Here is a 14856-nt window from a genome sequence, read left to right as displayed (position 1 = left end):
CGCTGGCGCAGCTCATTGAAGAACGATCCTCTCACCAATGCGGTCGCTGCGTGTTCAAGTCCAGCTCGTGTTATGTTTCTTTCCTGTCATACGTTGGAAGGTCTACCAGTAACCCATGAATTGTCTTGTGTTTACTCCCACCATAATGCTGGAAGACGTTATACAAGTGCAATACTGCGACGACTTTGTGATACGGGCCCTCGCGGGGCGTTAGAAAACATCTGACGTATTTTGACAGAGTTGCAGAAAGTAACAAATATCGGCGGGGAAACATACAGGCATCTTGCATATGTATTAAAATATGCACGTACACACCTCGATTTAAAGACAGGTGTGTCTGTAGTTCAGGTGTTTCTACAGAAATACACGTTTTACGACACGCGTTGTTGTGAAGAATTGAGATCAAACAAACCTTGTCTCCTGTACACAAACGTAACTGACGAATGCATTTGGGAGTTTTCCGTTTTAGTGACTTGTGAACACATGGACTCCAGAAAAAACCATCATATAGTTTATTTGTATTCCAATTTATATACAGTATGTACAAATGTTACTCAAAGGAACAGTGAACTATGGGCTATCTGACACTGTTCTTCATGCTTCGTACACCTGTTCCGCGATTGTTCTAATTCAAACTCTTAAGTGAAGCAGTTCTTCAAGTGCACAACTGGTGTGAAAAACCCGTAAACCAGAAAAGGGACACATTTCTATAAATGTTAAAGCGATGTAGCTCGATTTTAAGAGATTTCTGGTTTGAAGCACTTTTTGCAAAGGTGTCCCAGCACAGCGCAACCTTGGTATGATTTTACCGAAAGAACAACAGTTCTTGCCGTGGTGATACTTAGGTTGCTTTGTTTATCGATACTGTACATAAATTGTGTCAGAAATCATATTGCACAGGACATATTATTTGAGCGAAAATTGATCCTTACAAAAAATTTCCACGTAGGTAGGAGATTTACGGATTCACTAATATGTGCTCTGCCATGGCCAATATTCCCTGAAGAGTTTCTTCCCCTGTTGGAATGATTTGATCGGCCGGTAGGAGGAATCCATGGTTGCCTCTATCTCGGAGCTCCAGACCGGCTACGTATGGTATTTTAATAGCCCCATGCGCCCAGTCCATGCCTGAGCCTGATACTGTATCTGTAAAGAAACGATAACAGTGAGACACTGAAATGCATGTCATAGAAAGCAGTCGATCTGTTTCGTGAAAGTGAAGGTTTAGAGAAACAGTTTTTAAACGCGGGAAAGATAGAATGAACCAGTACGTGTTCCATCAGAAGGTTGTTAAATTTAGAGGATTCAAGCCTGAATTTCACCACAGACATTGCATCGTGAACCAAGTATACGACGTTTTTATTAAGAGTACAGTTCCGTAAAACGCCACCTCTTCATACCTCGCGCTACTCGTGTCATACGCATAACAATGTGAGGCATGTTTTGAAAACTTTAAAATCAACAACAAACATGTTTTGACTGGGACATCTTCGAAATCTTAGAGGTATTTTCGAATGGTGGGTACATATTCTAATAGATGTGGTCAAAAGCCCTTTGCCATATCATTATTCATGCCACATATTTCAATAACTAAAACCGGAAAAAAACGGTTTCGGCTGGCTCTCATATTTACTGTTATTCCTAGAATATAATCATTTAACTCCAAATTAACACAAAGTCACAAACCCAAACCGAAACCCACACAATGCCCAATCCCAAAGACATACCACCCAAAGCCCATACCACCTCAAACCCCCAAAATCACAAACCCATGCCACTCCAAACCTACACAACCACAAACCCATACAACCACAAACCCATACCACCTAAACCTATACAACCACAAACCCATATCACCCCAAACCCACACAATCACAAACCCATACCACCCCAAACCCACACAATCACAAACAATCCCAAAGACTGTCTAACATTTTTATACAATGATCAAGTAGGAAATGATGGTCATCTTCAACAACATTAAAAGTACCACGTTTTGTTTCGTCAACATGAAATTTGTTAGGCTTGTGCCATCTCCGAGTTGGCAGAAGGTACAGAAGGTACATAAATCCATACAAGAATTTTCCTCTACTCATAGTTGATAGTCGTCCCAGCCAATCTTGTTTAGATATATCATTTACACGTTGCTTTATAAAAGTGAAATTAACACATTTATGTTACCTACCAACTGGGCGTATCATGCATAACTAAGCCCAAGAGAATCTAACAAATGATGTATCTTTGATACCCAGTTAGCCTTGTTCTGGGATAGGTTATCATTGTATTATCAATAATACAATGTAAGCACGTTTTACCATACTTCTGTCTTCCGGCTGAGTAATTTAAGCCAGTATTTAACAATGACTGAAACTCTCAAGGCCGACATTGTAATGCGACCGGTTTCCCCATACATAAGATCACTTGGCGTACTGGATTTCGCACCTAACAGACGTTTACAAAAGCCTAGATGGATCCATTCTACGACTGGTACGTTTGAAAAACCCCATACTTCAGCTGCATAATGCATAATTGGGAAAATGAGTTTATCAAATAAACCTAGCATATGGCTAACCTGCAAAGCATTGAAATTGCATAGATATTGGTTCAAATTAAAAATGGTTTAATTCTCGATTAATCCGCTAACGTGTCTTGAGCATTTGTAAAGGATCAACCTGGCTAAAATACAATTCCAAGAAAACTAAATTTGTCCACAATTTCTAACATCTCATTATCATTACAGAAACTCAGATTTTTAGATCGTCTTCGTTCTTTTCTAAGTATTATTATTTTTTATATTTTAGGCTCCATGAAATGTAACAATCTTTTAATGTATCCAGAGACTCCAGAAGTTCAATCTCACTTTCTGCCATTATTACCACATCGTCTGCGTATAGCAATAAAAACACTTGAAAATGTTCCATAGTTATTCCTTTGATTCCATTAATGTAAAACTTATCCTCAGGATCATTTATGTAAATTGAGAATAAAAAAAAGAGGACAGACATTCGTCTTGTCTTACACCCGTATAGCAAACATATTCTTGACCAATATGATCGTTGTATTTAACTCTAGAGCGGACAGATTTCACCTCGTAATCTGAGTTTCAATAATTTGTTCCATAGATTATCTTGAACAATGTAGTCGAACGCTTTTGTGAAATCAATGAAGGCACAGAGTAACCTTTTTACCTGAATTCAGTAAATGAGAAATAATGTCATGCAATACAACAGTACTCATACATTTTCGAAAACCTGCCTGTGTTCCTACATACACGTAATTTGTTTCTGGCCATTTCGTAAGGCGGTTATTCAATATGCGCGTGATCAACTTCCCCATACAATTTAAGAGAGTAATGCCCCTATAATTATTGACATCATTCTTGTTGCATTTTTGTGTAAAGCAATTACATAAGCCTGCTACTAAGACTCTGGAAAATAGCCAGAGTCGAAAATAGTGTTAACCAAACCATTAAAGTCTAAAGGGACTAAAAGCATTCGTTCCATGTATCAATAATTCGTTAATAATCGCATCAGATCCTCCTGACTTACTGGTCTTCCATTGCTCAATGGTAATATGTATTTCAGCCTCGGAGATGTTCTCATTTAGCTAATACAGTCAGCATGACTTTTAGTTCTCCTCTTTCATATCTTTCAATACATTCAACTGAGGTTTGTCTGCTGCAATAAATGTCGCTGGTGCGGTTATTTACAGAGTTAATAAATTTGGCAGACGTATTGGAATCTGTATCACATTGCTAACCCTTTAACAGTTTCCAATAGTCTTTCTTGCTACTGGACCGAAGATTTTCTAGCTTTTGTGTCATGGCAACATTAAAGTCTCTATGGTATGATCTATCTGGATTTTTGTACCGAGTTCTAGCTACTATCATTCCTTCTCTGTTTCTTTCGGATTTATATGCGCGATAGTTATTTAATGATCTATTGAACATTTGTCTCAAATTTTCACATTCAGCCGTATACCACAGCGCAAATTTTGGAGGGGGGGGGGGGGGTGGGGCGTGATCTGCTGGTCCTTTTTTGTTCTCGGGAAACAGTTGCCAGAGCATTGTAACACAACGATAAACTTACTGAGACAATGATCAATTTCGTCTTTATTGGTGTCTCCGTACGTTAATTGTGTGTGTTTAGCTCAGCTGAGACAATGATCAATTTCGTCTTTGTTGGTGTCTCCGTACGTTAATTGTGTGTGTTTAGTTCAGCAGATGTGATCTCTGAATGAAGATTGAAGATTGATAAAGACTGATAGATAAATACTGTCTCAAAACCCAGACAATTCCAAACCCAAGCAATTTCAAGAAAACGGTAAATAACGTACACAGTATTCTGGCAACCGTGCCCTTGCGGAATCGGGTTCCGTGGACGGCTGTTAGGGCTCTAACCCCCGCGGTTGCACAGTCATCCTGTGAATGAAAGCAGGTAAAATATGATTTTATATATCACGTGATTTCAGACATGATTTTCTCATCAAAGTTTCAATACGAGTAAAATGGGAAAAATGAAAATGACCAAAAAGCATGTAAAGAAAGTGGCCAAAAGGCATGGAAAAGTTGTAAGAACAAGGGCTATATTTAACTACATTGCTGTTAAGGACAGGGCATTTATCAAATTTTTTAGGTTACGGCGGATGGGCTAGTGCTGTTATCTTCACCGATAAACTTTACATGTGTACTGCCGTCGTGTATTAGTGGATACACTTATCAACATAGATTAAAGCTGCTACATCCCTTACGGCGAAATAAAAGCCTGCAATAAGCTGCATAGCTGTTATTAGCTCCACATAACACACAACTGCTTATATAATATAAGTTTCATTTGGGACAAAATAAAAAAAAAAATAGCAGTGGAATATTTCACACCAGGACGTTCAACTATATACCTTTAAGTGTTTCATATTTAAACACAGCATAAAGTTCAACGAAGTAATAGTCGAAAAGGTTCTGATCAAACACAGCCGTTACATGTACATACTATAGTTAGCGTGGAAAGTGACATAGCATGGTGAAAGCTTTGCCAATATTCATACTGTAGCGTTTTAAACGCATTTTATGGTAAAAATAGCCATCATGGTAAAACAGTCATAAAGCAGAAAAATTGCTGATCTACCTGATAATGATTTTTTCGCTACCCAAGATAATGAATTTTCTCCTATATATGACATAGCAAGGTTGTTAATATATATAAGTTTCAAAATTTCCATATATTTAAAAATTCGCTCGTAATGCTCTCGGGGTTAAATTGTTCTACATTTATGCCAAATCTTAAAGGAAAAGTGGCCCAGAAACAATCGAGAAAGGAGAAAAAGAGTTACCAGTCGTTTATGACTATTGGAAAGAGTTCTGGTGTAAGCCCAGGGCAATAACCACATCTGGGAGTAGGCATGGACATCGACGTAGGCCTGGAACCGCCCGGGTACAGCTTTCATGAAGTCTGCCACACCCTTCACTTCCGTCTCCGAAAAAGCAAAGGGACCACAGTAATCGCTCCTACATGGGTTTCTTGACGCTCCTTTTTCTGATACAAAGCAAAGGAGATGATCATCAGAATAAAGGTAATAATGTTGATAACTGTCATGTTTATTGCGTGTACAACTATATGTGATTACACGCATTTTACTGCTAGTGTCGCTAGTGTCATCATAGTTCATTGCTATTGTTATTGATATCTTGGCATTATTTGAAACAAAAAATAAAGCAAATACCTATTAAAATCAATCAGACTGGGATCTTGCTATTTTAAGACAACGGTACTTACTATGCATACAACAACATGTAAATAACACTGAAGTAAACACTCACGGCACCATTTCCAATTAAAGTTTCTGTTCGGATCAACACCAACACAATGGCCGGAGCGCCTGGACCGGGTTTTCCTCCACAGTCGATCCTTTAGATAAAAAAACGAGATTCATGCGTCTGTTTTGCAGTTCTGGGGATTCCGAATGCATTTCTAATTTATACATGTTACCAGAAGCTAAACAAATGAAGGCAAGTTGTTTTGTTCAAACCTGAGACATGCTTCCATACATGTCAATCACTAGATTGAACTTTTACACAGAGAAGCCTTTGGTATAAAAGCTCGGGCTCAAGGCTCGACCGTGACATAAACGCTGACATCAGAGGAACTTGTCCTTTTCAAGTAAAGCATGAAAAGCGTGAAATGAATTTTGAATATGGTAATTTACCGTCGCTGTCATTTCCGATTGTTTGAAATATATACAATAAGCTATGTAAAGCCATGTATTTGTGTATTACCAAATAATGGCATAATTCCCGCTAAAATATATTTCATAATATTATAAACATGTGCCATTATGTATATCTCGTTGAGAGTTCCGTTTATATCGGTTTAATTGCATAGCATTCATGTTTTGCAATTATTTAAGATGAATAAATGTTTTACCGTTGTCCAGCTGTACACATAACCGTCTGGATTTACGACTGGTACTATATACCAGTCCATGGCTTCTACCATTGCCGTGATCTGCTCATCGACTTCGTATTGTTCGATGAGCTACAACAAATTTGGAGTTCCTTGGAATTTTAAGAGGACTATTTGTTATCATATAACAATTGGGATAATTGTACATGTACATGTGTAAACTGGCTTTACAAACATAAAATCGACTCCCGTGGCTTATAAACTGTATTTTGATCATGCAACTGGTTCTATCTGTCATGTAAAGAGACTACATGGATCCAACCAAAGTCGCTGAATATGTACAATGTCGCAGAATGTTCATGCCTACGGGAACATAATAAGTACAAAGAATAACAGCGGTGATATGTGCGTGACGACAAACATTCGTTTACCAGCCGTACACCAATAAGGACGTTCCAATAATTGCAATAATAACATACTTTCATTTTCTGGAACTACACTCAGACTAGCCTAAAGAGCAATTTAAGAACTGGTGTCCCGCTTTTAGCTCCCTACATTAACCAAGAATTTTAAACATGAATGAGCCTGCTTTAGAGATTTTGACATAACACAAGACGCCTAGCCTTTGACCAGGGTATAGAATTGTACCAACTATGATTGTTCGCACTGCTGCTTAACGAAATGCCGAGCACAACTAAACAATTCCTCTAAGCTAAACGTCCATCCAATAACTACATATATAGACTAAGTTGTTTTAATCACTAGACCACATATGACTTCAAAACTGCAAGCACGCCTGACTTATTTTGTGGAGTAAAACATCAGCGGAATGAAATATTGGTACTTATCTCAGCAAGGGTGAGTGAGTGAGTGCCTGGGGGTTAACGTCGTACTTAACAATTTCTCAGCCATATGACCACGAAGGCTCTTTTGCTCTTTTGTTTAGTGCTCCTTCACTGAGATGACTTACCGAAGGCAAGTAAGCTGCCCCACCTGATACGGGTGAGTCAGTCGTTGCACTTCTCCTTAAAGCTGCACACCAAGCCAGGAAACTACAACTTCCTCTTTTAAAGTCTAAGGTGTGACCCGACCCAGGACTGACTCTGGATATACCAACTGTGCCATCGGGGCCGGTACATCCCAGCAAGAGCACAGGCTGATCTGTTGCCGGCACAGTTATATAACTGTGATATCAACTGGTTTTTGACTGGAAAGGAAATAAGGTGCTTCAATCCACTATTTACGCAATGACGTCACCGATGCAGCCGGATTCAAACGCACTGCCCTATTGGTCAACAGCCTATGGGTTGAACTTAAGCAGTGAAGTTGTCTGGAGGCGCTTAAATAAATGTTTGGAGGTTTAGAACTTATCAAAAGCAGGTTGAGTAATTTAACCATTAGCTTACATGATGATAAGCCTGACCTACCTGTCCAGCCATGTATACAACAGTAGCTGGGGAGACCCACTCACGGGCGTGCATTCCTCCGGTCAGGAGGAACCCCGGCTTGGCAGTTCCACTCTGGGAGCCAGCAGTACTGGTTATCTGTAGGATAATTGGACATGATCAAGAACAAAGAACGATCTACTAGCACAAACGAGGAAATTAATCCATTCCTTGCGAAATCGATGGAGGGCAAAATACTTGAAACATTGATGATAATATGATAAAGATCATGGGTTTATGTGAGTGTTATGAAATTCATTTTAATTACAAAATGGTGTTTCCTAACAATGTGACATATGCTCCATTACACTGGTATTTAACGTTATATATTGTATGATTTTGGTTGATTGCTGGCCTAATGTCGTACACAAGAGTATTATTGGTATTATACAGTACCACAGTGTTTTATTGAAGGAGAGGCAGTGTTTTATTAGAGGAGAGACCATACCGAGCCCCTAAGAATGTAACGATCAGTCTAAAGTACTTGACAAACTGTCTTTCGCCTGAAGTTTAGCATTTTTCAAATGGCATATTTTGTGTGATTCTGAATGATTCATTCACCTTACCGGATCACACAAGAGTTAATTGTGAAGTTTGATTAACTTCTTATCACAAAAAGTTAAGTGTTGGTATCAAAAATATCATTTTAAGGTCTTTATTTGCTTCAGATGGTGCATTTTACATACTCTATTTCATGTGAAATACAGTACAGAGTTAAACGCAGGAAAAGAAACAATATCATAACTCGTACATTGCACTCGTCGGCGTCGGGCATAAGACTCACTTTGTGTGAGGACAAACAGCAGAATTTCAGACGGTTACAGTATAATGACCAGACCTGGTACAAGAAAGGCAGGTATTATTTTGAAACTACCACCTTTATCGCCATGATGTTACGACCTTCGTAGGATGTCGTGACATTGATGAGGGAGACAAGGTGAGGAAAATTCGCTGCCATGTACAGCATCCAATTATTTATCTGCAATGTAAAAAAAAATACTTTATATTAAAGTGTCCATATTTCAGAATTGGAAAAGCTAAGAATGGACATGGCATTTTTACCCCATTTTAACGCTACGCTCCAGCATACACTGTTTTTATGCGAGGAAGGTTTCTTGGTCAGAAGAATGATTTATTTTAACAGAGTAATTTTAGAAGAAAAAAAATGGTTGAAAGCCATCCTGTGTGCATGCATGAATGTGTACCTCGTTTAACGGATGATATATGTCATAATCAAAGTAAGCCAGCCCAGGTTGAGTTTGTTCTGATATTGCCGCCGCCTCCACGTCTATGGCCCGCTGTAGGTTAGCTATCATCACAGCAGGCTGCATGCCGCGCCGTTTCAGCTGGCTCATGATCTGGGACCGTCGATTTGGCGGTAACCGAAACGTTACAGGGGATCCCGTGGCGCTGGTCTCCCTCCAAAAGTCTAACTGTAAATAAACACGGGAAACAGTGAAAAGTAATGTACAAAACAGTTTAAACGTTATATTAATGACCCACATGTAATAAATGTGAGCATTTTGTTCGTCAATGTGATGTCTTAGGTGGTATTAAAAGATACAACACATACACCCACTTGAACGCTTGCAGTAAGCAAGAAGAAATGGACGTAGGCGGGTTGTGCTTGACTTTTACCTGAAACAACCAACCTTTATTAACAAAATCACATATCTGAGACTAATCTCATGATAACAATCCCTTCAATAATGAATAATCAGAATCGATAGATGACGAATATGTACTGTTGAAACAATTAGATTGAAACATCTGTACACACTACTTGAATATTTGCACATGGCATAACGTATGCGTCAAGAATTGTTGTTTCACGCAGTTTCTGAAGGGGAGCCTCCAAACACAGACTCTGATGATGTTAAACAGTTCCGTTCATTTTGTTTTTCTTTCCGTTCTGCAGTCTTACAAGTCTTAATAGTTAACAATTTAGAGAATATTCCCACCAGAGATCATTATATTATCCAGTTTGGTTATTTACTGGGAAAACGTGGACAGTTGAGGGCATATATGACACGTTTTCCTTTCTATCCAACATATTAACGCTTGAGTTTATTTACCTGGATCTGATGGGCTTGGGACTGAAGGGTTTCTAGGTATTTGAGCTGTGCACCTGTTCGTGGCATCACTGTCCATACCTGGTGACTGGAAGAAAGCGCAATAAAGTAGTAAAGACACTGGTGTAAATTCAAAACCTGACCTCAAACTACTAGAGCAAGGTAAATTCAGACATCATTGGTGTTATATTTCCAGGGCGTTGTTCAAACACAAAGGGATTAAACACGTTCTGGGGAGCGCTTAAATATATACCATACACTTTAACTGAATGATGGGATTACAGACTGATACTGCAAACAACTGGTGTTTTACACATAAGGTCGCGGGTTCGAGGCCAATCAATGCCGGTTTGTTTGGGCCGACACAGTTTACTTCCGCTTTGGTTAACCTTATATTTAACGGTCACCTTTTAGTGAGATGTACGGCATAAAACATCATGCATGCAACTAAGTAAATGGATGGATAAGACAAACTGTTACAACACCGCTGCTGTATGCAGGCTACAATATGTGTAAGACACATTGGTGAGATTTATTTATTTATTTGATTGATGTTTCACGTCGTAGTCACGAATAATTCGCTCAGCGTAATGACCCAGGAGTCTCTCACCAATGCGATCGATGTGAGTTCAAGTCCAGCTCATGCTGGCTTCCTCTCCGGCCGTACGTGGGAAGGTTTGCCAGCAACCTGTGGATGGTCGTGGGTTTCCCCCGGGCTCTGCCCTGTTTCCACCCACCACAATGCTGGGCCGCCGTCGTATAAGTGAAATATTCTTGAGTACGGCGTAAAACATCAATCAAATAAATAAATAATACGAATAATTCACTCATACGTTTGCGGCAGGGACCGGAGAAAACCCACGACCACCAGCAGGTTGTTGGGGGAGCTTCCCAAGTAGCTTTAATGAAGGACATTAGTGAAGGGACACCCAAAGAACTTCATGTAACACCAAGTCAACACTGCAGTTATTCCGACCTGTGTAAGCTTGCAAAAGAATTTCCAAAGCTGACTTGAGGTTAAAGAGACCCTGAGCCAAGACTTTGTGTGTGAGACAACTCATGTGCAGCCAGTATACAGGGATACAGTCCATGAAGTACAAACGCCAGCTTCCCAATGTAAACTTTCTTCAAAATCGTAAGTCATGAAGGACTGGTACGTGGGTTCCGACACGCAAACCTCCCTCACATCAAGGGAATTTCAGGCCACAATCACTATATCTCAATCCGTGCAGACATAACCCGATGTCTCTGTGTGCATGAAAGCGTGTCCACTACTGTGAAGCTACATGTAACTTTTGGAACTTTCTTATTTGTTGACTTCAGCATAGCTGTGAGACATTCTTTCAAATGAAACATTCCGGCCATAAATAATGTTTTACATACCGTGTAACCAATTTAAAGAGGGCTACTTTTATGTACTGTTCATTCTTGGATCAAAGAAAAACATTTTTGTTGTACTGTATCATATAGTTGTTCCAAAATAAATACAATTTATCCAAAACAATCTTGCTGTGAAGGTATGCACTCAAACGTAATAATATGTGTTATTTATCTCTGATTTGCATCCATTAGTATTGATATTAACTCAAAACAATTTACTCTGCCCGGTTTCCTCCCATCATAAGGCTGGCCGCGGTCGTGTAAATGAAATATTCTTGAGTATGGTGTAAAACAACATTCAATGAAAAAAAAAAATAAAGAAAGGAGGGAGGAAAAAAATAAAATAAACAATTTAGCTGCCACGTACACCTAGTACACACCCTGCTATGTAAGTCACACTGTGTGTCGTTGGGTCAAAGTTTTGACATCTTATATCGTTTAACATGTGCCATTAATTTAGCCAGGATTCTCAGTGCATGACGATATTACGGGATGTCTCAGCTACACAGCTATTATGGATTTTACTCATGTTTGTCTAGTGTTACTAACCAAAGCCTCTTGTGCCTTTAGGGTGAGTAAAAGTAATTAGCCTGATTAGTCTGAATGGATTTTTACTTTTACTCCACATTGTTATAACCATGGCGTTTATACGCATTAGTGCTCAGACTTAGGTACCCTTCTACAAATCACGAAATATTACGAAATCACGAAACACAAGTCTATATGAATGGTTCACAGAATGCGTATGAAAGCTCACCTGTCATAGCGTTGCCGAGCGGCACTCGAGGCTGCAGTGTAAAATACCACCGCAAAGATTACGACATACGCAGACATGCTGACGTACTGCTCGGCTAAAAAACTGTCCTGTTCACGGGATGTCCCCGCCTTACAGCCTGCAGACCTTGTAGGTAGAGCGAAAGGCACTTGTCTGAGAGACGATTCTGCATCAACACTATAAGTCATACGAAAATCGTAGCTATAAATGGGTCCGCTTACAACTCTGTACCAATGGAATCATGGATTCAGCAGGCCTCGCACGTGATGCCATGTCTCGCCAATCGCTAACCACGTAAGAGCTGTCGTGAAAAACTCATGATATTTTCCCCCCATATTTCAGTCTGACGACGAGGAGTCATTAAGTGTGTGTAGTCCTACATGTACTGTGCCATCTTGTTGCAGGGCGAGTCCATGCCGCCACAGTTCTGCCGCCAATGATGTATCATGCCGAAGACACCAGACATGACACCCACCCAGTCACATTACACCGACACCGCGCCAACCAGTATTGTCTCCTTGCTGTAGCCTCTCAGTGCTGAGTGTCAAGCGAGGCAGCAACAAGTCATTTTTTTAAAAAAAGCCTTTGGTATGACCCGACACGGATTTGATCCCGGGTCTCCCTAAGGAAAATGAAGATGAAATGAAGTTAAGTATATAAATTTACGTAGCTGTTTTAACAACAAAGACATTTCAAGGACTTTTCTCTGGCTCTGCTCTCAATGATTGTACCATACCACTGTCCTACAATCATTTTTTTGTAACGCCCTTTCTGACCTCAGCACAATACTCATACAAAGAAGTATATGTAGATGTACACACTCGAAAATATCAGGGTGTTTAAAATATGACGTCATAAATATATAAATCGGAAAAAATCGTAATCGTTATGCGTGTTTTTTACTCGAAATTATCATGACGTAATTGGTGTTATTGTGGCACTAAGTTCTTTGCCTAAAGCTGATAATTTTTAAACAGTAACCCATGCTTTCTTTTTAATTATTGTTTTTAAACATAATCACATGGGAGACCATGTGCGCGTATGTGTACGTATTTGCACACGTTATTATGCACGTGGTGAGAACAACTCATGTGTGACTTATCCAAACTCTTCATACCAGCACACAACACCGATACTTACAGTTAGCAAACTTTCCCTTATGTCTTCATGTATAAACAAAATCTTCTCTTACACCTATGGATTGCTTTGCATTTAATTCAAATTTGTATTATTTCCTATAGATCTGTCTCTTCTTAAACACAAAGTATAAACGATAATTGTACATAAACATGTACTATCTAGCATAGATTTTGGTTTGTTTGTGTTTGCCACTTTATATCTTTTTGACTAATATTGTTATCAGACATCATATACTAACACGAGCAAGAGATAGAAAATACCACACCTGGGAGGTACATTTGGGCAGATATATATTGTGTAAAAGTTAATAAACCCAAAAATGGGTCACACGTTTATATAAACGATACGTTTTTAATAAAACCATTGTGTGGAGACATACACTCCCAATTGTGAATTGCAGGCTGATTTTCATAAATGTGGTGAGTAAATTTTTACTAAATTTTCGTGAATTACTTTGTTTTATTGTCTAAAGTCTTCATAACCTGGATAGGCTACAGAGTCAGAGAAGATCGAGATAACAGTTGGGTGTTGCTACACTTGGGAAGATACGATGCACGATAATATTAAAATCACGCAAGGTGTGGAAGACAAAGGCGAATGTTCGACCTATATATGCCCGAAGCTAAAGAGTATTCGTGATTGATAAATTACTACTACAGTTGTTCACGTGTTTTTAAAAGTAAACTTTTGCCTCAAGCTGTGGTTGTGGAAATTAACAGCTGAAAATTAATCCGCAGGCCTTGACTTTTAAAAAATGAAAAAAGTTGTATAAATGTACCCATTATATTTTATTTTATTTTATTTTATTTTTTTCCTCCCTCCTTTCTTTATTTTTTAATCCTTTTTTTTATTTCTCGAAATAGAAAGTCATTATAGTTTGATAATTAAAAATGAAGGTTTGTCTTACTCTTCACACGCTTGATTCTGATATCACCTCGTTTGGGTGAAATCATCTTCAATTGTGTTATACAATTTAGGCCGGTATTCTCTACAATCCACCGCATCCACCGCAACATTCACCGCGACATATGTATCTGTGGTACACAATTTGTGTACAATTTGTGTAGCACTGATACATTTGTCTTTGCATATGTGTAAATTTGTACACAATCCTTTTCAGAGATCATGTTAAGGTCGGTTGCTCACTCAAGCCGAAACTCTAATTTATATGTAGATGGAACATGGACATCTACATTTTTTGAAACAAGACCAATATAATTTGATTTTTCAGTTAAAACAGGCCATACACCCAACGTGCACAATGAAAGGTGTGTTGCATCTTATTTGTTATTTTTCTCACATTACTTGATTGATGACAAACAACATGTTTATGCACTCAGGGTCAGACATTATTTTTTGCACGTGCTGATATGGGCTAGCAAACATTAGTCAAACATACTGCAAAAAACGCGGATGTTACTGTTTTATCTGAATATGGACAAGTTGATTGGCGGGAAATGGTAGCAGAAGATCAGATTGGAGGAAACTTTCCCCGGTAAACTGTTTATAAACCAGGAAAAAGACGAGCTGGACTTGGCGCATGAACATCGCTAGCTGCAGAATCGTTGCTCAGTGTTTTGGCAGGTACCTTACATCTCCAAGATCCGGGGACCACGGCAGGCCAAAATAGGAGGACATTCTGTCAA

The 14856-nt window shown here is 39.0% G+C and overlaps 1 protein-coding gene across 1 annotated transcript; it reads right to left on the bottom strand.

Moving 5' to 3' along the window:
* Positions 1 to 958: 958 nt before the first annotated feature.
* On the bottom strand, positions 959 to 14848 carry LOC135475669 (carboxypeptidase B-like). The gene is made up of 9 exons (XM_064755600.1): positions 14804 to 14848; positions 9049 to 9276; positions 8718 to 8822; positions 7826 to 7942; positions 6420 to 6530; positions 5816 to 5903; positions 5329 to 5531; positions 4336 to 4420; positions 959 to 1146 (listed from the first exon to the last, which is right to left on the bottom strand). Exons 1-9 carry the CDS (start codon positions 14846 to 14848, stop codon positions 959 to 961), a joined length of 1170 nt encoding a protein of 389 aa, XP_064611670.1.
* Positions 14849 to 14856: the final 8 nt, after the last annotated feature.

The sequence above is a fragment of the Liolophura sinensis genome, chromosome 9 (assembly GCF_032854445.1).
Source record: "Liolophura sinensis isolate JHLJ2023 chromosome 9, CUHK_Ljap_v2, whole genome shotgun sequence".
NCBI classification, from domain to species: Eukaryota; Metazoa; Mollusca; class Polyplacophora; order Chitonida; family Chitonidae; genus Liolophura; species Liolophura sinensis.
Note: the sequence above shows the minus strand (reverse complement) of the source record. Positions and strands in the feature narration are given on the sequence as shown.